Source organism: Chiloscyllium punctatum, chromosome 22 (genome assembly GCF_047496795.1).
Source record: "Chiloscyllium punctatum isolate Juve2018m chromosome 22, sChiPun1.3, whole genome shotgun sequence".
NCBI classification, from domain to species: Eukaryota; Metazoa; Chordata; class Chondrichthyes; order Orectolobiformes; family Hemiscylliidae; genus Chiloscyllium; species Chiloscyllium punctatum.
The window spans coordinates 68,741,585-68,766,610 of NC_092760.1; the positions used below are offsets into that span (position 1 = coordinate 68,741,585).

At 40.2% G+C, this 25,026-nt stretch overlaps 1 protein-coding gene across 1 annotated transcript in view; it reads left to right on the top strand.

The window, feature by feature from the left end:
• Positions 1 to 25,026, top strand: part of rcn1 (reticulocalbin 1, EF-hand calcium binding domain) — a 48,621-nt gene that overhangs the window by 15,709 nt on the left and 7,886 nt on the right. The window contains exons 3-6 of the mRNA XM_072592604.1: positions 339 to 532; positions 12,362 to 12,540; positions 19,253 to 19,313; positions 23,772 to 23,971. Coding sequence (XP_072448705.1) covers positions 339 to 532; positions 12,362 to 12,540; positions 19,253 to 19,313; positions 23,772 to 23,971 — 634 coding nt within the window. The remainder of the gene's footprint in view (positions 1 to 338; positions 533 to 12,361; positions 12,541 to 19,252; positions 19,314 to 23,771; positions 23,972 to 25,026) is intronic.

Here is a 25,026-nt window from a genome sequence, read left to right on the forward strand (position 1 = left end):
CCTAAGCTTGTCACTGTCGAGTTATGGCTGCATGCTCCCGAAATGTTCACCTTCATAGACATGGTAGCTTCTGATCCAAGTTCCCTCAAATTACATTAACCAAACTGCCTGGTTCCATCATTCATAGTTCTTACAAAGTCATGAGCAGAAGTCATTCTTGAGAACACAGCTTGCTGCCTGAGATTAACAGAGATTCAAGCTGACCTCTGATTTAAATGTAAGAGTCAGTACCTGAAGCAAAGCACCCCAACCAGTTACCATAGTGAGATAATTGTTAATTGTTACACATTTGACATGGATATACTCAAAGTACAAAACTTTTTTGTCTGTTCTTTCAGAAAAATTGTGGAAAGGATAGACGCCAACCAGGATCAGTTTGTAACCACAGAAGAGCTGAAAGCATGGATTATACGGGTGCAGAAACGTTATATTTATGAAAATGTAGCAAAAGTGTGGAGGGACTATGACCTGAACAAAGACAACAAAATTTCCTGGGAAGAATACAAAAAAGCGACGTATGGCTACTATCTTGGTATGTCTGCTGTAGTCCAATTCTCTTGCCTGTTAATCTGTTGGGTACTGTCTGAATGGACATGATAAATATCAAATTTAATATAAGATTTGGATTAAGGGATATAATATATGATAGTAATTCTGGAATTCTATTGGGAGCTTATGGGCATGGAGTTAAATTTCCATTATCACCGTAAGTCTTTTTATTTAGTGATTTTAATGTAAGAAAACACTCCAAAACACTTCAGAGAAGCAATATAAATTAAAATTAGAAACTGAGTCTCTTAGGGTGATATTAGGGCAGATGGCCACAGTCTTGCTCTGAGAAGTAAGCATTAAGGAGAGTTTTAAACAAGAGAAGGTGAGAAAGAGGAATTTGCAAGCTTGGAGCCTAGGCATCTGAAACCCAGTCATCAAATATGGTGAGATTATATTGTGGCTTCTCAAAAAGCCAGAATTAAGTGAGCTTGGATGTGTCTGCAGGTGGCGGAATCGGAGGAGATTTCCGAGATACGGAGGGGTGAGGACATGAAAGTGTTTGAAAACAGAGATGAGAATTTTAAAACTGAAGCAGCGTTTGGTTGGGATCTACAGTCGGACAGAAAGCAATAATGGAACATGACTTAAAGTGACTTAGAACATGAGCAGCAAAGTTCAGATGATTTCAAGTTTATAGTGAGCAGAACATGAGCAGTTGCTCAGCAGTGTGATGGAACAGTCCAATCTAGTGATGACAAAGTATATGTACAAGTGTTTCATCATGTAAACAACAAACATCAACAAGAGCTTGGGACTGCTGCATTAATGCAGACAATTGTTAGTTGGGGCGGGCTGGTATTATGATATTATCTGTTTTACCATAGTTAGCCAAAACCAAATGTAGTATTTAGATAAAGCAGGGTTAGAGGGTGCGTAGTCCAAAAGGTTAAGGGTAATTAGTACAGAGTGCATGCCCATTATTTGGTATGCATTTCGAAGTCATATATTTTTGCCATTACGTTTAGATTTGCATTGTAAAGCAATATCATTGCTATAATTGCCAGGGTGATGCTCCTGGTATATAGTGCAATAAGCTGTTTCCTTTGTAAACCTGGGTGCAAGCATTCATATTTGTTGAATCAGGTGTAGGGGTCTGAAAGGGTTAATACTGAGGACAGCCTTAAGCACCACCCACTAGGATGTTGTCATGTACATTTACAGAACAGTTTGGATCTCAGAGGAGTCAGACCTGACATCTACATCCTTCTCATATTCTCTGTAGCAGTGTCTATCTTATCAATGTAAGCCTTAAGCCTTAACTAGTTCCTAGGTAAAAACAATGACCGCAGATGCTGGAAACCAGATTCTGGATTAGTGGTGCTGGAAGAGCACAGCAGTTCAGGCAGCATCCAAGGGCTTTTGCCCGAAACGTCGATTTCGCTGCTCCTTGGATGCTGCCTGAACTGCTGTGCTCTTCCAGCACCACTAATCCAGAACCTTAACTAGTTCCTGACTAGTTCTAGCCTCTTCACTTGAGCAAGGAAGTGGTTTTCCTCTACCACATGAGACCAAGCAGGCACTGTAGATCCCTGCATTTAATGTGGGTGCTGGCAGCAGACCAGTCCTTGGATATGGTGCAGGTATGGTTTAAGTGCACATACAATTTGGTAGGCAGTGGAGCTGCTTCATTTAGCTGTATGTCAGTATTATTAAAAGTTCGCAAGAAATGCAACATCTTCCCCACTTACTGCCACCAACCCCAAACCCCGTCAGCACTCCCTCCATGTGACTTCAGGGCTGCTTGCCCACTCACCCACCATCTGCACCAAAAGTAACAGCTGTGCCACCCAATAACATCTTCCTTAATACCCGTCTCTGTCTTATTCTTAGTGGAAACAGCCCCCAGTGGGACAGAAAGACTCTAGACGGGTGGTGAGCTGCCCCAGTGTTCAGTTCCTCACCTCTTATATGGAGAACATCCTGGCCCTGACTGCCCAGGGCGGCTGACTGCCCATTTTCAAGGCTCTGGACTGGTGTCTGCTGGCACTCCGAGTGAAAGCTATTCCCCTTGACTTGACTGAGGTCTGCTGACAACCATGACAAGTTCCTTGTCTTTGTATGCCTGGTAAACTGTCAGGCAAGACAGAGGTAACATAATTCTTGCATATCCGAGGGGGTAAGGGACAAAAAGGCCAGGTTGGATTGCTGTGAGCATTCAGTAAACTAACATTGAATGAGTGTTATCACAATGAGCAAAGAGCCTGGAGATGCAGCCTGGTCTAGTCTTCGAGCTGTGTGCACAGTGTCCTTGCTGCAGCGTTACAATGACAGTTTCCACTGCAGCCTGAGGTACAGCACTGAAGTGCAGAAGGATCCTGTAAGTGGATTAGAGATATGCCATGAGGGATTTTAGAGTCTGACACATGTTAGATGCCAGTGTTTGTCGATGTGAGGTGCATGTGGCTGGTGCCTATCAGACATACCCTAAGATGTTGATGCTAGATGTCCAACGTACAGCATCTTCAGAACCAGCAGTGAGCTGAATTCACTAGTACCCACTCTGGTAATAATTCTGCCGCTTATGAAATGTATCAAAGATGGAATGAGGCTTCACGATTAGCCTCAGCAGGCCCCTCACCCTATCGTGCCACAAATCTCACCATAGGCAACATTGCTGGGAGCCCTACCAATATCCTCAAAACTGGAAGAAGTTTACATTCAGACACTGTTGATACACTTGTTTAAGAATATTCTAATGCCTCATAGTTTGACTCCATTCTCCTCAAAGGTTTACCTTGAATGAATTTGGTCCTGTTCGTGTATCTGTATCTTTTGTACCAAAACCCACCATCACCTTGAACTCATATATGCCATATTCACTAAATTTGATGAGTCGTTTCCACTCATTAAAATAATGTTTCCTTTTAAAAGTGAGTAAACTGTGTTAGCTACAAGTCACGAGAACCAGCAGGAAGTCACTTGAGAATTGAATCTGCATCAGTGGAGATTCTTGTGTGTTGAAGTTGGACTGTGCACACATCAGTCACTGAAAAAGCAATAACATTTCCCAAATTTGAATATTAATGTTGAAAGTTGGTGATTGTAACAGCTGCATACCTATTATATTTTTAATGACAAAACTTTTTCTACTAGTTCAATAACTAGTAATTGAAATAAATGAGTAATGCCTGTGATAATATTGAGGACTCAGGAGTTCCATGCTTGTTAAACATTCAGTCGCTAATATAGTCAGCTGTAATGTTTAAGGAGAAAGTGAGGACTGCAGATGCTGGAGATCAGAGCTGAAAATGTGTTGCTGGAAAAGCGCCGAAACGTCGATTCTCCTGTTCCTTGGATGCTGCCTGACCTGCTGCGTTTTTTCAGCAACACATTTTCAGCTGTAATGTTTAGGTCTATGATCAGTAAAGAAAATCGCATGCTTGCTACTTAATTTCTTTTTAACAATGGGAAAGAATACTCTTTCATCAGGTATTTAATAAGGCAAAGCAACTACCATTCCTTCTCAGGAAAGAACTGTTGTGATATGTTTTCTTTCTCATTGCCTTGCAGCTACAGCTAGTCCACTTGAGGACAATTTTGTCCTACAGCACTAACTGGAGTTATTCCACTACTCATGTTTCAGGAATCCTACAAATAATAAAATCCAAGCCTGTTTCAAGCTTGAGAATGGGGTGATGGGGTAAAGAATGTTGACCAATATAGACTGTTATGACCAGATTCTAAATGAGGTTCTTCAAATCAGTACAGTTCCAGGCAAGTTACCCCAAAACTATTACGCTCCCAGTTGAGAAGGGATATACTGGCTCAACTTCTTTCTTTACCCACCCCCTCAGTTATATCCTTTCCTTGTGAATACCTTTCTCCCAGACCATAATGTACTTATGTTTTAAAAGGAGCCAATATAAGCAGGTTCTCAATGAATGAGTAAAAACTATGAATTTGTTAATTACTAACATGAGAAGGATTAGCTGGGTAATAGGATCTCTGATGGATAATTCAATTCCCAAAGACTTTGGCTACTCTATATGGGCCACTAAACTGGCCCTTTAAGGGTTCACCTGATTCTGGTCGGAATCTCCTGGTCAAAAGGTTTGGGCCCTGGCATGTTTATTTAATTTTTGTTCCAACACTGTTTGTGAGATGTTCAAGTGTTCTCGTGCCACTTTACAGACTCGTGAGAGTCACTCTCCGAACTCTGCTGTGTAATCAACCAAACAGAATTCCTTGTTTTGCTCTCAACCCTCCTCTTGATTCATTTAAGGCCAATACTTGGGGCCCTTAAACCAATTTAAATGGAGCAAAACTGGTGTACTAGGAGAAAGTGAGGACTGCAGATGCTGGAGATCAGAGCTTAAAAATGTGTTGCTGGAAAAGCACAGCAGGTCAGGCAGCATCAAAGGAACAGAAGAATCGACGTTTCGGGCATAAGCCCTTCAGGAGGGTGTGCCAAGCAGGCTAAGATAAAAGGTAGGGAGGAGGGACTTGGGGGAGGGGCGTTGGGAATACGATAGGTGGAAGGAGGTTATGGTGAGGGGGGGTGGGGTGGAGAGGTCGGGAAGAAGATTGCAGGTCAAGAAGGCGGTGCTGAGTCTGAGGGTTGGGACTGAGAAAAGGTGAGGGGAGGGGAAATGAGAAAGCTGGAGAAATCTGCATTCATCCCTTGTGGTTGGAGGGTTCCTAGGAGGAAGATGAGGCGCTCTTCCTCCAGGCGTCGTGTTGCCATGGTCTGGCGATGGAGAAGGCCAAGGACCTGCATGTCCTTGGCGGAGTGGGAGGGGGAAGTTAAAGTGTTCAGCCACAGGGCGGTTGGGTTGGTTGGTCCGGGTGTCCCAGAGGTGTTCTCTGAAATGTTCCGCAAGTAGGCGGCCTGTCTCCCCAATGTATAGGAGGCTACATCGGAGGCACCGGATGCAGTAAATGATGTGTGTGGAGGTGCAGGTGAATTTCTGATGGATATGGAAGGATCACTTGGGGCCTTGGAGGGAAATGAGGGGGGAGGTGTGGGCACAAGTTTTGCATTTCTTGCGGTTGGAGGGGAAGGTGCCGGGAGTGGAGATTGGGTTGGTGGGGGGTATGGATCTGACAAGGGAGTCGCAGAGGGAATGGTCTTTCCGGAACACCCTCCTCATTCCTGAAGAAGGGCTTATGCCCGAAACGTAGATTCTCCTGTTCCTTTGATGCTGTCTGACCTCCTGCGCTTTTCCAGCAACACATTCTTAAGCTCAAAACTGGTGGACTCTATGGATGAGGTCCTGCTGATGAACAGAGGAAAATTGAGTCCTTTTTCCTTGTCTAGGGGTACATCTGATCATTTTTGTTTTGGGTCTGACGATTTCATTCTAATGCAACCTGTGACTGTGGGCAATATGCTGAAGAATTCTGCTGAATCTGGCCCAGTTTACCCATGACTCCCTGGAGTATTTTGGACATGAAATTTGCGCCTTAGTCTGACTGGATCTCAATGAGCTGACCATAACAAGTAAAGAGTTGTGAACAGTCTGATATGGTTATCAGGGGAACAGCCTCTGGGAAATGGTTAACAGTATTCATGATGTTGAAGTCAAAAATCACGTGACACCTGGTTATAGTCCAATAGGTTTATTTTTTGACTTTGTCCATCCAGTCCAACACTGGCATCACCACATCATGATGTTGAGGGTCAATGAACAGACTGTTCAATTACCAATATCAATGCAAGTGGTAACTTCACTGCAACAGCCACAGTGTTCAATTAGCCACTCTTCATTAACAATTCAAAAACTGATCTATAGATTTTATTTAACTTTTATCTTTTGGTTTCACCTCTTCTCCCTAATCTGTGTGAACAATATGCATGTTACTCTCATTTTATAACTGACGGTTATTCTTGTTTTTAGAAAACTTGGCTAAATTAGCTCTTTTAAAAACTTTAATCTCAGAGTAAAATATCCACATGAGAAAGGATCAACTTTTAAAACAATGTAGTTGTGACCAACTGAGCTGATGGGTGAACTAGGATATTCTGTCTGCAACTGGAATAAATTGAGGGACTTCACAAGGGGTCTGGTCATAACAGTGTCACCTACAAAATGTTCAGGAACATTTAACCTCTATTATCTGAACAAATCCTTAAGGGCAGCATGGGACATGTTCGAACTTCTCTTATGAGTCACACACCATCCTGACGTGTTTGTATATCTCCATTCCTTCATTGTCGTTTGGTCAAAATCAAAGTGCCCTCCCATCTAAAGCATCTTCATCACAAAAACTTCAGCGGCACGGTGGCACAGTGGTTAGCACTGCTGCCTCACAGCGCCAGAGACCTGGGTTCAATTCCCGCCTCAGGCGACTGACTGTGTGGAGTTTGCACATTCTCCCCGTGTCTGCGTGGGTTTCCTCCGGGTGCTCCGGTTTCCTCCCACAGTCCAAAGATGTGCAGGTTAGGGTGAATTGGCCATGCTAAATTGCCCGTAGTGTTAGGTTAGGGGTATGGGTGGGTTGCGCTTCGGCGGGTCGGTGTGGACTTGTTGGGCCGAAGGGCCTGTTTCCACACTGTAATGTCATCTAATCATCTCATCTAATCTAAGAAGGCCCATCACCAGCATCAATTAGGGATTGAGAAATTAGCGCCAGCCTTGCCAGTGATGCCCAAATCCTGCGAATTATTTTTAAAAGATGATTCAGCTGGAACGTTGCCTCAAAACAGAATAAAGCTTAGAACAGGGATGAAAAACATTTTAATGAAGTCCCAAATAGATCTGTAAACTAAGCTACGTTAGTTGGATGATCAAGTTTAATTTAGTAGGCTGAATGGCCATTTATGTTCTTTATTGCCCATCATGCTTGTATTTTGTTGTTGTTAAATTTTGAAGTTTCTTTTTTGGGATTTTCTGTGTCCTTTAAGTGTTGGTCAATTTAAAAATATAAACAGTCACTTTATATAAGGTTTCAAGCTGAATTAATATTAACCTGACACTGCTTAAATAACCCATTCAATGCTTCCTTGCCTTAATTTTATCTCCATCGTTCACAGTCCCCTGAGATAATAGTTGATCTCTGTCTGGTTTTGAACAAGTGGTATCATAAGTACAAATCAAATGGAACATCTTAAATAATTCTAGTGTGGAGGAATCAAGCCTGTCACCAGAAAGCTGTGTCCAATTTGCAAACAACAGTCCTGTTATTAATGCCAGTTAACCCCATTTTATCTTTTGACACCCAAAAGACTTGCCCTTCCTTGGTCTAGAGGTTAAGGTCACAGCAAGTCAATTGTTGTTGGCCTCAGTCAGCCTGTAACTAAGATGATGATACCCAACACTATTCCTGACATTCTTTAGAGAAATTTCACTAGAGGGAATTGTTTTGATGCTAAGAAAAGCAATGAGCGTAACTTCAAATCATTTCTGCCTTCTATTCAAATTCTATCACTCCATTCATGCATTTCTATTCACTAATAAGGGGCAGTAAAAATCCATTATCCCTGAATGTCAAGATTGATAAATTTTTTTCTGCTTTTTTTTTGCAGATTACTAACTACAACCCCCTGTGACTTTATAAAACAAAAATTGAAAATGCACAAAATTAGGTCATTTGATGGATTAAAGCACTTCATCAGCAGTGCTGCAACTGAATACTGACTAGTTTTAGCATATTTCTTTGCATCTTAGACCAGTCCCTCACCTCACCCTTCCACCAGTAACATCAACATTTCTTTCAGTCTCTGCAACTACAAATTATTTTCTTGCTTTAAAATAAAGTGCTTTTATTAATCTGAAATGCGAAAAATGTGGCGGGAAGTAGGTCTGACTTTTGGTGGAGACAATTTGATGTGTCAGTGGAGGAGGGGTGTAATTTAGATTTTGTGGAATAATATGAAAGGGATAATTGCGAGTTGTAGCTTGTTTTCCATGTCTCTCGAGTTTTGTTTTTAAAGCACTTTGGGAAGACCTATATATTGTTTGGAATATGCTGTGCAATTATTATACTGCCTAATGCATAACTAGTTCACTTTGTGTTCATCCAGAAGTCTTTATAACACAAAAAGTGAGGGAATGTGAAACAGAACTGCCAGGATATTAAATGCCATTGATGACATTAAATATGACCACATCAGGAGACCAGTTCAGAGTCAGATTAAACATGTGCGTTCATAGATTAGATTTCATGTTACTTAGACTGAAACTTACCAAATCTGTAGATCAGTTCATGAACAGATACAGAGAAAATGCTCATTGAGTGATTTTTCAGATGGGGAGCTAATTAACAGAATAGTTGAGATGGTGATTATACCCAACTTGCCATGGAAACTTTCCAGAATGTTTTTCTAGACAAACGGAAAAACTGTGGAGGGATGGATATAAGATTGAAGTGAGCCTCTTAGGATTCCAGACGCTGAATACAAACAAGATGCTCAACATAATCATTAGCAAACCCAGGCATCACAAGACATGTAGAAGATACAGTCTTCAATGAAAGCCCAGCTTTCAACCAGTTTTGTAAGGTATGTGACAGAGAAGGCCATTAGCAGAAGCAGCACAAACAAGCAAAGGCTGATGCAGCTAAAAAGAGCAATTCACTGACCCAATTAACCATGGTTGAGGAATATCTTCAAGCTACAATACAAACCAACTGAACTCCCATTGAAGGTGGAATAACCAGAATCTGACAGAATACTGTGAGACTCATGTTTCTCATTGTTAGTCTCGTGGAAAACCTCAATGTTATCACACCATCTGACGTGTATTCAAAAATTTAAATGATAGAAGTGCCACAAATGGAAGCAGGCCATTCAGCCCATCAAGTCCACACCAGTCCTCCGAAGGGCATTCCACCTAGACCCAACCCATTATCCCCATAGCCCTGCACTTTCCATGGTTAACCCACGTAGCCTACGCATCCTTGGACACTATGGGCAATTTAGCATAGCCAATCCAGCAAACCTGCACGTCTTTAGACTGTAGGAAGAAACCGGAGCACCCAGAGGAAACCCACACAGACAGTTACCTGAGGGTGAAATTGAACCTGGGTTCCCAGCAGTGAGGCAGCAGCAATAATCACCGAGTGACCATGCCACCATTTGTTATCAGAACACTGGGACTGTTATTGGCTGAGATTAACACAGGGGCTTAACATTATCCTGTCCCTGTGAATTAAAAAGAAACCTGTGAATATACATGGATATGAAAGCCATGTCAAAACTAATGAATGTAAAACTTGCAGTGTACAATTCAACATGCAGGGTCAATAGTGCTGGATTGCAAGTACCATCAATTCTCCTGGAAGTTACTATGTTCTACCTCATAGACACTGTTAGACAGCAATTATAGATTTAACAATATGTTGTGACCTGACAGTAAATACAATCCATGGAATCTGTCAGAAATAATACAACTAATCAAGCTCAAAACCTTTCTCTATCAGTTCAATTCATGACTTAAGACTGAAATATCCAGAATGTCTTGAGGAAAATTGGCAATTTAAAGTGAGGTGCAATACTATAGTCCTTGTTTTTACCCAATTTAAAGAGAGGTGCAATACTGCAATTGATGAAGAACACAAGCCTGCCGAGTGATCCACCCCATAAGTTCAGTATCCACCCAAGAGATAAATTGCAGATCGAGCTAGACAAGATGGAACCATGATAAAAGAATACAGGAGTGCACAGACTGGTGTAGTCAAATAATATACGTCATGCTGAAGGATGGATCTTTGAGAATATGCTTTGATCCACAGCACCAAAGTGTTACAAAATAGTACTGTTAGAAGACACATATTTTGGCGAAGAAAATCTGGAATTAAGAATATTCTTACAACCATGAAACCATTGTCAAATGTCATCTGGCTCACTAATGTCCTTCGAGGAATGAAGTCTACAATCCTCACCTGGTCAGGCCTACATGTGACTCCGGAAACACAGCAATGTGTGACTCTCAACTGCCCTCTGAAATTGCCACTCTGTTGCATCAATTCCTTAAAAAGTCTCAACAAAGAAATGAAACCGGACGGACCATCCGGTATCAACCTAGGCATCGAGAAAGATGGCAGAAATGTATTTGCTGACTCTGCATTCTTTCTTACTAACATTTGGGGGCTAGTGCCAAAATTAGGAGAGTTATCTCACAGACTAGTAAAGCAACAGCCAGACATAATATCCTTATGCAATCATGCTTTTCAGATAATGTCCCAGAAACTATCATTAGCAGCTTCGATATCACCCAGAGAGTTACCCTAGGAGTCCTCAACATTTACTCTGAACCCCATGAAGTCTCATTGTTTGACATTAAACATGGGCAAGGAAATGACCACATATCGTCCTTCTTCAGCTGATTAATCAGTATTGCTTCACGTTGAGCAACATATGGAAGAAGTACTGAGGGTGGCATAGGTGCAATATGTACTCTGAGTGAGGGATTTCAATGGCTCAGCAGCAGCACTACTGATTGAGATGGTCAGGTCCTAAAGGTTATATATGATAGACTGGGACTGCGACACATGGTAAGGGAACCAACAAGAGGGAAAAATATACTTGATCTCAACCTTACCAATTTCCGAGTGGCAGATACCTATGTCCATGACAGTATCGATAAGAGTGACACATGCACACTCCTTGTGAAGATGTGGTCCTGTCTTCATATCGAGAATACCCTCCATACTGTTGTGTGTCACTGTCACTGTTCTAAATGGAACAGATCTCAAACAGATTTAGCAACTCAAGATGGGGAATCCATGAGGCGCTGTGGGCCATCAACAGCAGCAAAACTGTAATCCAGCACAATCTGCATCTCATGGCCCATGGCATATCCCCGCTCAACAATTAACATCAAACCAGGGATCAGCAATGTTTCAATGGAGAATGCCGAAGGGCATGCCAGCAGCAGCACCAGGCATATCTAAAAATGAGGTATCAACCTTGTGAAGCTACAAAACAGGACTGCGTACATGCCAAACAGCTTAAGCAGCAAGTGATAAACAGAACTAAGTGGTCCCACACTCCCACTCAGCCGAGGACACGGAGGTCCTGGGCCTCCTTCACCGCCGCTCCCTCACCACCCGACGCCTGGAGGAAGAACGCCTCATCTTCCGCCTCGGAACACTTCAACCCCAGGGCATCAATGTGGACTTCACCAGTTTCCTCATTTCCCCTCTCCCCCCCCCCCCCCCCCCCTCACCCCAGCTCCAAACTTCCAGCTCAGCACTGTGCCCATGACTTATCCTACCTGCTTGTCTTCCTTTCCACCTATCCACTCCACCCTCCTCCCCGACCTATCACCTTCATCCCCACTCCAATTCACCTATTGTACTCTATGCTACTTTCTCCCCACCCCCACCCTCCTCTCATTTATCTCTCCACCCTTCAGGCACTCTGCCTGTAGTCCTGATGAAGGGCTTTTGCCCAAAACGTTGATTTTCCTGCTCCTTGGATGCCGTCTGAACTGCTGTGCTTTTCCAGCACTACTCTAATCTAGAATCTGGTTTCCAGCATCTGCAGTCATTGTTTTTACCTAAGTGGTCCCACAACCAACAGATCAGATCTAACAAAAATATTGCTGAAAAAGCTCAGCATATCTAGCAGCATCTGTGGAGAGAAATCAAAGTTAATGTTTCGGGTCCAGTGACCCTACTTCAGAACAGTGATTTGTTTAAATAAAATTAACAGTTGAACTTAACTAAGGGATTGCTGAAATATTTGATATATAGGTGGTTCTTCATCTACTTTATATAGCACTGAGTTGCAGTGTAATGGCATTTGAATTGTCAATGGACTTTCACTTTTATTGAAATCTCGGTTGTTAAATGCAGTGTGTCAAATGCGGTTGGTCTAGATTGCAGCAACTCACTAACTTAGAACCTGGCCTTTTGTGGATCATAGACAATCCTGAAGAGTTTCTAGATGCAGCAGATCAGCTCAGCTTTAAGAAGGTGCTTCCTCGAGATGAGCGGAGATTCAAAGCTGCAGATATTGATGGAGACATGGTGGCCACCAGAGAGGAGTTCACAGCCTTTCTTCACCCAGAGGAGTTTGAGCACATGAAAGAAATTGTTATATATGTAAGTAAGAAGTTTCCTTTGTGCTGGTGAATGTGTGTATAGAATTGGACAATTGCAGCAAAGAGGAAGGTCATTTGACCATTGTGACTGTATCAGATCTTTGAATTAAAAGGTGAAATAGGCAAATGCTCTTTTGTTAAATAACCAGCAAAGACATTTTCGATATCTCATTTTCTGTGACCTTTGGAGTGCAGAATATCAACTCAAATGCTTTATTTTTCAAGAATTTTAAAGCATTAAATTGCTTAATTTGGCTATTGGTCTCATCTCATTTGGAAGGTGCTAACAATGAGTTCAGACTGCGGCATGAATTCTTGTTCAGAACTTATTTCCTTCTGATCCTCCTCACCAACCTCCAAAGCCTTCCCTTCCCACCCACAAAAACTAACACCCACATCTGTGCTGATTGTACCATGAGGGCTACTGTTGGTGGAACGTTTTCCATTTTGGGACATTCAGGGTGGTGCTAAATTGCCCCCATGTCACTTGACAGGAACTAGGCACCACATATACCCTTATTAATGATACCATTCTCAAAAGAACCTAACACGTGTTCCCATAAAAATAAAATAAACATTGAAAATACAGCAACAAAGCCCAGACTAAGCAAACAGAAACCTTAAACAAGAACTTGTGAAGGTATTGACCCTGCCTATAAATCAGGCACTTGCATTAGGTGGTAGTAGACTTTGCCTGCCTCCTATTCTTCCCACACAAACCTCATTGACAGCCTTCTTTTACCTAAAAGCTATTCTTACACTATTAACCTTGACTAGGTATGTGTCCCATCTTATCCAATGTTGACCACCAGATGGAACTTTTAATTGTGCAACAAATGTTCTGCTCAGAATTTATTTGCTAAGTGTATATAAACCACTCTTTTTCTTCTACATGATCCCAGTTCAGTAGAAAGGTCTTCTACTACAACAATTAATGGATCATTTCCCAACTGCTACACTTTATTTAATAGTTACATTGATTAAACCATGCTGCTTGATTGGAACAATTAGATCTTGTTGCTGAAGATATTCTTGCTACTTAACGATGGTAAGGTAATGACACCTCCTTGTTTTTCAATTGCCTATATGGTAAATGAAAGATAATTTTTTTATTATAGCTAGTAATTCTTAAACCGATAAATGAGAACAATTGTGCATTTAGTTTAACTAACATGTATTTGTTGTTGGACTAAATGGAAGTATGTAGCCAGATATGGCAAAGCAAGGTCTAGAGGGTTGTGCTTGATTCAGTCTTCAGATTCAGTCAATCTGAATCAGAGGCTTAATCTATGAGATTCAATAGAAATAATCCAAGTACAGAATTCTGAATGCATTAAATGTCTTTCTCCACCATTCTATAGTGTCCCTGGCGGGGACAACATTTGTGTATAATTCTGATCCAATCATTAACTGTGCTGTTAATCATCTTTCTCCTGCCTAAGACAGGCATGTAACCTTTCAGAGTTTGTCAGCTTTTAACTTAAACTTTCACTCAGCCAACATCATAAAACAAGGTTATCTTGTTGTTAACACATTACTGTCGCCACATTTGATACAAAAACAGGCTGGGAAGCAAGTTGCAATGAATAAATAAGAATTTTATAAATTGATATAGTTGGATGAATGGGCCAAAACTTGGCAGACAAGGTTTAACATTGATAAGTGTGAGGTATTCTATTCGGTCAGAGGAATATAAAGGAAACATTATCTAAATGGAGAGAAACCTCAGAATGCTTCAGTGCTGAAAGATCTGAGTGTCCTGACACATGAATTGCAGAAGACTATTATGCAGGCAATAGAAAGGCAAATGGAATTTTAGCATTTGTTGCCCTTATTTTTGAGGAGGAAGGCAGTTGCATTGGAGGTAGTCAAGAAGGTTCACTAGGTTGATTCCAGAAATGAGGAGTTTGTTTTATGAAGAGAGAGTGAACAAATTAGGCCTTTCCTTCCTGAGCTTAGAAGAATGAGAGAGGATGTAATTTAGATTGACAAAGTACATGTAGAAAAGATGTTTCCTCATGTGGGACAATCTAAAATGAGAGGTCATCGTTTTAGAAATAAGGAGTTTCAGATTTACAACAAAGATGAGAAGTTGCTTCTCTCAAAGAATCGTGAATCTGTGGGAATTCATTACCCATGAGTGCAGAGGGTAAACATTGAGTAAATTTAAGTAGGAGAGCAATAGATTTTTACTTAGTAATGGGTTGATGGGATGTGGAAAGCAAGCAGGAGAGATGGAGATGAAATCAACCATGATTTTGTTTCAAATGGTGGAACAGGCTTGAATAGCTAAATTGGCTACTCCTGCTCCGACTTTTTATGTTGGCTGTTGATTGTGGAAACTTGCTGTGCACAGATTGGCTGCAGCATTTCCTACAATACATTTTAAAACTACTTCATTGGCTGTACTGCACTTTGTAATGTCCTGAGTTCATGCAACACTGTATAGAACCACAGTAATATGGTTTTTAAAATACTAATTTGGTTACAACATTTTTGCATAATTATACTCTTAATCTTCAAGTTTGATATTTACCCTAACTTTTTTAGTTTCGTCTCAGATGGTGGGTCCTTTCCTTAGAATTTTTCATTATTATAGGAATATGCCTATTCTGATTATTCTGAAATATTCTCATAAGTGTCTAACACTGCTTCTCAATTGATCTATCCTTTAGATAAAAATCCCTAGTTACTCTAGCCAGGTCAGATTTCATCCACACGTAATGCCCTTATTTAAGATAGAAGTATTAATCATTAGGATCTTTATATGTTTCAATCAAGTCACCTTTTACATTTCTAAACTCTAGCAGATATAAACCTCCTCTCTTCAACATTTCCTTATAAAACAATGTGCTGTTCTGGCTGTTAGTCTGGTAAATCTTCTCTAAATTGCTTCCAATGGTTTACATCTTTCCTTAATTGAGATGACCAGTGCAGCACCTAGTAGAGTCATAGAGACGTACAGCACAGAAACAAATCCTTCAGTCCAACTTGTCCATGTCGACTAGATATCCCAACCTAATCTAGTCCCATTTGCCTGCACTTGGTCCATACCCCTCTAAACCCTTCCTGTTCATATACCCATGCCATTTAAATGTTGCAATTGTACTAGCCTCCATCACTTCCTCTGGCAGCTCATTCCATACATGCACCACCCTCTGTGTGAAAAAGTGGCTTCTTAAGTTCCTTTCATATCTTTCTCCTCTCACCCTAAACCTATGCCCTCTAGTTCTGAATTCCCCCACCCCAGGGAAAAGACCTCTATTTATCCTATCCATGCCCCTCATGAGTTTATAAACCTCTGTGAGGTCACTCCTCAGCCTTCGACACTTCAGGGAAAACAGCTCCAGCCTATTCAACCTCTTCCTATAGCTCAAATCCTCCAACCCTGGCAACATCCTTGTAAATCTTTTGTGAACTCTTTCAAGTTTCACAACATCCTTCCGATTGGGTGGAGACCAGAATTGCACACAATATTCCAAGAGTGGCCTAACCAATGTCCTGTACAGCCGCAATGTGACCTCCCAACTCCTGTACTCAATACTCTGACCAATAAAGGAAAGCATACCAAACGCCTTCTTCACTATCCTATCTACCTGCGACTCTGCTTTCAAGGTGCTATGAACCTGTACTCCAAGGTCTCTTTATTCAGCTACAATCTTTAGGACCTTACCATTAAGTGTATAAGTTCTGCTAAGATTTGCTTTCCCAAAGTTAAGCACTTAGCATTTATCTGAATTAAACTCCATCTGCCACTTCTTAGCCCATTAAACCATCTGATCAAGATTCCATTGTAGTCTGAGGTAACCTTCTTCGCTGTTCACTACACCTCCACTTTTGGTGTCAGTCTGAAAACTTACTAACTATACCTCCTATGTACATGTCCAAATCATTTATATAAATGATGAAAAGCCATGGACCCAGCACCAATCCTTGTGGTACTCCACTGGTCACAGGCCTCCAGTACTCCAATGCAGTGTCACCAGTATCATATACAACTGAATTTAACCTCCATACATTTGCATTCAATTTCCCCAACAGCAAAGGATTGCATTCTAATAGCTTTCCTAATTACTTGCTGTATTTGCGTTGTTTTTTGTAATTCATGCATGAGGACATCCAGATCTCTCTGCAAGTCAGAGCTGTGCAATCTTTCGCCATTTAGCTAATATGCTTTTTTATGCTTCCTGCTAAAATGGACAATTTCACATTTTTCCACATTATATCCCATTTGCCACATCTTTACCCATTGACTTAACATATAAAGAAGTTACATTCAATATCTTCAAATCTAAAGATTTTTAAAAATTAAAGCTGATGCATCAATTATCTCACTCACTACTTCTTTTAAGGTCTTTAAATTAAGTGGAACAAAATGACCAGGTGTTTCTTCCCCTCCCTGAATTGTCACAAAGTCTTCAACGGAGCACACCGAAGAATTTGCCTTGGATTGCTGTCAGTTCAGAAGCTCTCACATTCTGTAGCTGCAACACAATACTTTTGATGGTGTACTGATAGCTTAAATTTAATTTTTAATCAATCAAAATTGATAATTGCTATTCCTCGCCACAATATGGGCAGATCAGTTGCAGGTGGAATTTAACCTTGAAGAGTGTGAGGTGATACACTTTGGAAGAAATAACAGGACATGGTAATACTCCATGAATGGCAGGACATGAGGAAGCTTAGAGGAACAGAGGGCACTTGACCTCAAATCCCTTAAGGTGCTAGAGTATGTTAACAGGGTACTTAGGAAGGCACAGGACACGTCTTTATCAGTCATGACATAGATTTTAGGCGCAGGGAGGTTATGTTGGAGGTATACAAATCATTGATTAGACCATAGCTGGAATACTGTGTTCTTTTCTGGTCTCCTCATTATAGGAATAATGTGATTGCACTGAAGGGCATGCAGAAGGTATTCACCAGGATGTTGCCTTGGTTAAGTGACTTTAATTATGAAGAGAAGCTGGATGGGTTTGAAAACAAAAACAAAAGTTGCTGGAAAAGCTCAGCAGGTCTGGCAGCATCTGTGCAGAGAAATCAAAGTTAATCTTTCCGGTCCAGTGACCCTTTCTTGGAACTGTTTTCTCTGCACAGGTGCTGCCAGATCTGCTGAACTTTTCCAGCAACTTCTGTTTTTGTTTCTGATTTACAGCATCCACAGTTCTTTTAGTTTTTAAGTGGATATTTTTGGGTTGTTTTGTTTAGAACCAACAAGGCTGGGGGTGGAAGGGCAAATGCTTATTGAGATATATAAGATTATGAGGGGCATGGACAGGATGGATAGGTATCAGTTGTTCCCCTTAGTTGAAGGGTGAATAATAAAGGGGGGAGGATTTTAAGGTGAAAGACAATAGGTTTAGAGGGGATTTGAGAAACAATGTTTTCACCCAGGGGCTGGTGGGAATCTGGAATGCATTCATTACCTGTGAGGGGAGCAAAGGCTTTCTAGCTAATGATCAAGACCCCTGTCACCTCCATTAAAAAGCCTCTAACCACAGGAGTTCTTTCTGAATTTCTTTATTGTATTACTTAGTGACTATCTTTTATTTGTGATCTCTGCTTTAGGTCTCCCCAAATGTGGAAAATTTCAATGTTTACATCAAAACCATTCATATTTTCAGCCTGCTTATTCCTTCCGATCATTGTAACTCCCCTTGCAACTGCCCTGTTCAGTTGCAGATTGAGTGTTATAACTGTGAATAATAGTGTGCATTCTCCATGACAGTGCCTCTAATAATCAGAATCCACCAGCCAAACAATCAGCACTCTCTTTTCATGCATTTTTAAATATTGGTTTTCTCCTTGAATTGGTATTTCTTGTGAATTGTCCTGATGAGTGCATGAGAAAAAGCTTTGACAAAATGTATCTTTTTAAAAATATTCCAGTTATGTCACATTAGACAATGATATGACCATCACAACAGTGACCATAGAGGAGTCTATGGTTGGCTGCTGTATCACTTACATTGACTTGTCATTAGACTGTAATGTATGTGATGTTTGGAAACAGTAATAACAGCTTGCATTTATATATTACCATTAATGTAGCAAAACCTCTGTAGATGCATTTTGGTAGTAGGTTATCAAAATTTGATACTGAGCTATATAAGCAGATTGGTCAAACAGGTAGATATTAAGGAATGCCCCTTAAGGGAGAATACTGGCAGAAATGCAAAGAGATTTAGGGAGGAAATGTCAGTGTTTTGTGCCTAAGTAGCTGAATACAACAATCAAAGGTTACAAAGGTAAAGAGGGATGAGGCCACTGAAAATAAAGTGCTTTGCAATTACCTGATATTATGAAATGTGCAACATATGACATCCTCCGAGCTCTCAATAGTGTGCTGTGGGAACAATGTTTCCTGTTGTAGGAAAAGCTATAATTTAGCATCACTTTCAAAACAAAGGATTGACCTTTTTTAAGACCGATATAAGGAGACTTTCTGAGCATCATGAGTCTTTGGAAATCTGTTCCTCAAAAGGCAGTGGAAATGGTGTCTGAATATTTTTATGGATTAGCAAGGAGATGAAAGGATATAGAGAGTAGGCAGGAATGTGGAGTAACAAATAAGCCATGATTTTATGGGATGGCAGAGCAGGCTAGAGGGACTGAGTGGCCCACATCTCCTAATTTGTGTGTTCTTATGAATGCAAGTTTTTTTCTATGTATCATCAGTAACTGTACTTACAAAGTGCTTTTATTACTAGGAAACACTTGAAGATATTGATAAGAATGAAGATGGATTTGTTGATGAGGATGAGTACATTGGTAAGCAATGATGCTTTTTGAATCACTTACTACAACCCTGATTATTAGACTCTGATGATTTTCGTAGAATCACGTGTAATCAAAATGAAACATAACGGTAACTCCTGGAGGGTGTTTTTTCCCCGATGTAGCAGCAGTGCCCTCTGCAGTAATGGGAGGAATGGCAGACTCCAGATTTTTTTAAAAATTGAAATTTCTGTGCTTCTACATTTCCTTACCGACAATTTCAGCAGCTGACATTGGACAAAGCAAACTGGGGGAGATTAGAGATTTTTAAAAATTGCTTGTTGTGATCTGAATGTATGGAAGAGGGCTGGAAGCAAATTTAATAGATTTCACCAGGGAATTGAATAAACCTCATTGAAAGGAAAGTCATTGCAGGGCTATGAAGGAAGAACAATGTGTAGAAATAACTCCATGGCTTTTTCAAAGGGCTGACAAAGGCTCATTAGCCAAAAGACTTCCATCAATGTTGCATCATTCTGTAAATTCCAGCAGTATCATAAAGGTTTAGACTACAATTAAATGACTAAAATTTACACTTTCCATCTATGATTGAAATCAACCTGACCGATTTACTAGTTTTGCTTGTTGTGGTTTAGTGAAACACAAGCAAGAACTCCATGTTCGTTTCTGAACACATTGAAAAATTTCACTGAATACATTTTGAAGGGTTTTCAATGAACAGTAGTCAGTGTCTGATGAGTTGCGTATTCAGTGTGACATTACATTCAATAGCTAACATAAATACAAATGCCAAAAGAAAGAACTGGCATTTATGTAGCACCTTTCATTATTTTAGTGTTCCACTTTTTATAGTATAGTTCCTGTTGTCATGGAAGAAACATGACAGTAAATTTGGGCCCATCAAGGTCCCTCAAGTGACAAAATGACAGAAACAGGACAATATGCTATAATAATGTTGATTGAAAGATAATTATATTTTAATATTGTATATACATAAATAAAGGAAAAATGAATTATTTTGACTTTTGACTTGGCTGATGAATATTTCAATTTGTGCTGACACTAGTTCTCTATTGAAGATTTGAAGTAAAATGCTGTTCTTAGAGCAGCCTGGAATATCACTGAAGCCACTTCAGTTTTACTGAGACCTTTATGGCCAAATCTTATGGGGTCACAGTGACATAGTGATAATGTTGCTGGACTTTGTAATCCAAAATCTCAGGCCTGTATTCTGGACTCAAGGATTTGAATCAAACTGTGCCAGATGGTGAAATTTGAATTCAATAAGAAGTTGGAATAATGGCAATCATATAATTACTATCAATTGTTGTAAGAAACCATCTGGTTCATTAAAGTCTGTTGAGAATGAAATCTGTTGTCTTACCTGGTCATGACTCCATACCCACAGCAACTGTCCTCTGGGAAAATAAGGATAAAAATTAGAGTGAAATCTGGTCAAAATTAAAAAAAAGGATTGGATTAAGAGAGAGAGTGAAAAAGGGATAGAGAGTTAAAGTAAGAAAGGACTAATAAATATATTTCCAAAAAAAAAGTCAAAAAGGAAAGTAAAACATTACATTTGGTATTTTTAGACTTTTTTTACCAGAGGATCGCAACTTGAAAGAATGAGACTTCGTATACAATTGCAACTTATTAACAATAGACATGTTTTTAACAGGTACTTGTTTTAAGTATAAGCCTTACATGTTATGGTGAGTTTAATTGAACACTATCAGCAAATCTAGCCCAAATTCTTAAAAATAATGAAGAGACCACTTTTAGAATACTGCATACAATTCTGGTTGTCCTGCTATAGGAAGGATGTTGTTAAACTTGAGAGGCTGCAGAAAAGATTTATAAGGATGTTGAGTCATTTGGAGAGGCTGAATAGGCTGGAGCTATTTTCTCTGGAGCCTTGGAGGCTGAGGGGTGACCTCAGAGAGGTTTATAAAACAATGAGAGGCAAGGAGAGGTGACTAGCCAAATTCTTTTTCCTAGGGTGGGGGAGCTCAAAACTAGACAGCATTGGTCTAAGGTAAGAGGGGAAAGAATTACAAAGGATCTGAGGGGTAACGTCTTCACTTAGAGGGTGGTACATGTATGGAATGAGCTGCCAGAGGAAGTGGTGGAGGCAGGTACAATTGCAACATTTAAAAGGCATCGATAGGGATATGAATAGGAAGAGTTTAGAAGGATATGGGCCAAAAGCTGGCAAATGGGAGTAGGTTAGTTTGGGTTGTCTGGTCGGCACAGATGAGTTAGACTGAAGGTTCTGTTGGATTAGCAATTCATTATATATAGCTTGTTTCCCTGACCTTGTTGGGCAACTTGTTAATAACTGTGTGTTTGTTTCTATCCTAATATTTTTAAAAGACAAATTTGCCCATTGTTCTTGGTTGAGTTAGACCCATGAATTCCTCAAAGGCCTTCTGTTGGCTACCTTGACTGGATTTGCTGCGTGAGGTCGGCAACGGTTTAACACAAGGCACCAAGAATAAAGTGAATTTCGCATTGTGTAGTAAATTGTTAAGTAATTGTGATTACCTCTCAATAACAAAGAATACCTAAAAACATTGATTTTACTACATACATACATATGTAGTAAACCTAACCCTCATACATATAGCACCATAAAAAGGAAAGCATCCTAAGACACTTCACAGGAGTGTTATCAAACAAGTTCAGACACTGAACCCGATAGGGAGATGTTGGGTTAAATGACAAAGAATATTTTCAAAGAACTAGTTTGAAAGTAGTGTCCTAAAGGAGGAAAGTTAAGTTTAGGGAGTGAATTCCAGATGTTAGGGTTTTCAGCAGCTTAAAATGCAGCCATTGGTGGATCAGTGAAAATAGCTTAAAGACCAAAATTTGAAAAGTGCAGAAATCTGTACCAGGATGACAGGAAGCTGCAGGTACAGGCAGGATCCAGGTAATGGAGAGATTTGAAAATTAGGAGGTGATTTTAAAAATTGAAGAATTGCTGTAATGCGAGTCATTCAAATTCGCGAGCACAGGAGTGATATGTGAACGATCCTCAGTATGAGTTAGAATAGACAGTGATTTCACATTAATTAATTTCACAGTAATTAAATTCCATTCAGGGCCATTAGCTACCTGTAATTGCTCCGTAGTTGTCATCAGGTGCTGAAATGTGAACAGTGGTGGCTGCTTTCTTTCTATGAGTGTGCAGACTACCTTCATCCCATACATACTGAACATATTAAACATATGCAGCAAAATGAACCAATCTAATGGAGCACATCAACTTAACTTATTTTTACATTGTGAAAATGCTTGATTTTAATTAATGGAACAAATTAGAATGTAAAATCTCTCCCAAGGTTTTTTTTCCCTTCTCTTGTTTCTAAGGTATAGAACCAGACTTCCCAAACCGTACCACTAACTCAATGAGTAATTATGTACTGGTTAGTCAGACACTGACCCATTCAGAGTTATTCATTCTTAGAAAGAAAACAATTCTATTTAGCACAAAAGTATTGTAGTATTCGCTGGTGAAAGATATGTTGTCACACAAAGAAATAACAAAGGCTGAAATTAACAGCTCGTGTTTTCAGGGTGCTTTTATTTTTTATTAGGAAAACTATTGGCATAGTCAGCTGTTGGAGCATAATCTTGTAGCTGCTGATAATTATAAAATAATTTATAATTATTTTATAAAATATGAATTACACCAACCTTACTTGCTAGCATCTTCCTGATTTTGCCCTGTTGGTTTTGCTGTGGCTTAAATGATTCTATGACTGTGAAGGGGGAGGATACACAATAATTGCCCAAGTCCTATTCCTACTTAGTAAGAGTATTATCAAAAAAACATTTCACATCGACTCACCAAAGGAAGTATTGGGATAGGTGACCAAAGCTTGGTGAAAGGTGGGATTCCCATCCTAAATCTCTCCAAGTTAAGGTTTTAGGCAGCAATTAGGGCCACTAAGCATGAAGTGACTAAAAGTGGAACCTAGAGGTTCTCGTGGAATAATGATGGTGTCCCTACCTCTGAACCAAGAGATCTGGGTTCAAGTCTCACCTGCTCCAGGAGGTTGATTAATAGTACTTAAAAATGGGGTTGGGAGTGTTTGCAAGTTGAAAAATAGACTCTTGTAACACAGTATCAGTGTCCCTATCTCTAAGCCAGATGTCCCGGGTTCAGTTCCCACCTGGTCCAGATGTGTATAATAACATCGCTGAACAGGTTGATTAGAAAATATCTACAATTGGACCAGAGTGAAGGTGTGCAGATATCTTGGATGGTTACAGGAAAGCAAGAGATTTCAGAAGTGGAGAGGGGCAAAGCCATGAGGAACTTGAATACAGGGATGAAAGTTAAAAATTAAGGCATTACTGGGCCATGAGCCAGGGTAGGTCAATGGGGACATGAGTGCTGGAAGAACAAAATCTCTCCTGCATGCACATTTTGAGCTCGATGGCCCTGGATTCATGGGGCTGCTCAGTCTCGTTTTCCTACTCTTTCAGCTGATATGTATGCACAAGAAGAAGGTGTTCCTGAACCTGAATGGGTCAAAACTGAGCGGGAGCAGTTTTCTGATTTCCGTGACATAAACAAGGATGGAAAGATGGACAAGTCTGAAATCAAACATTGGATCCTTCCGGAGGATTATGACCACGCACAGGCTGAAGCTAGACATCTCGTCTATGAATCTGACAAGAACGGAGTGAGTAAAAATATATACCTGTACGTCTACAGTGGCTCTACACTTAAGATCATAGAAGTTTACGATACAGAAAGAAGCCATTTGGTCTATTGCTCATGTGCCAATTCTGTGAAAGATTTGCCCAATTTAACTACTCATGTCCCTTATTCTTGAAAACAACTTATTTAACAACTTATGTCCCTTATTCTTGAAAATTAGTCTATTTCAAGTACATATCCAGTTGTTTTTTTAAAAGCTCCCATCTCAAAACTCATGTGTATGCACAACCTTCTTTTCAATTTCCCTCTAATTTTTTTGCCATTTAGTTTTATGCATGATTTTGATTACCAACCCACTTGCAGTGGAAATAATTTTTCTCCTGACTTGCTCCATCGAAACCCCTCATTATTCTGAAAGCCTCAATCAAATCACCTTCTTCACCTTGTCTGTTTCAAAGTGACCAATCCCAGTTTCTCCAGTCTCCCCACACAACTGAAGCCCATTATCCCTGGTATCATGATGGTCAACTCTGCTAACCCTGTCCGAGGCGTTTACACACTTGCTAAAAACTTATGCCCAAATTGAACTCCTGTCATGGCTGAGCCAGTGAGTAGTAAAAATTTAATATGACTTTCTTGTTTTTGTATTCAGTGCTGCTGTTTCCACAGCCAGGTTTCCAATATGCTGTCCTACCTGCCTTATATACCTGCCCTTCAAACTCAAAGACTTATGAATGTGTTCCATTTGATGTTCTTGTCGTACGGTCAGAGAGTCATACAGCATGGAAACAGACCCTTTGATTCAACTCATCCATGCTGACCAGGTTTCTCAAATTAAAGTAGTCCCTGCATTTGGACCATATCACTTTAAATCCTTCATGTTCATGTACCTGTCCAGATGTCTTTTAAATGTTATAACTGCATCTGCATTTAGCACTTCCTCTGGCAGTTCATTCCATATGTGAAGCATACACTGTGTGAAAATGTTGTCCATCAGGTCCATTTTAAATCTTTCTCCTCTCACTTAAAATAAATTCTCTTGTTTTCAATTCCCCCACACTAGGGAAAGACCTTTGC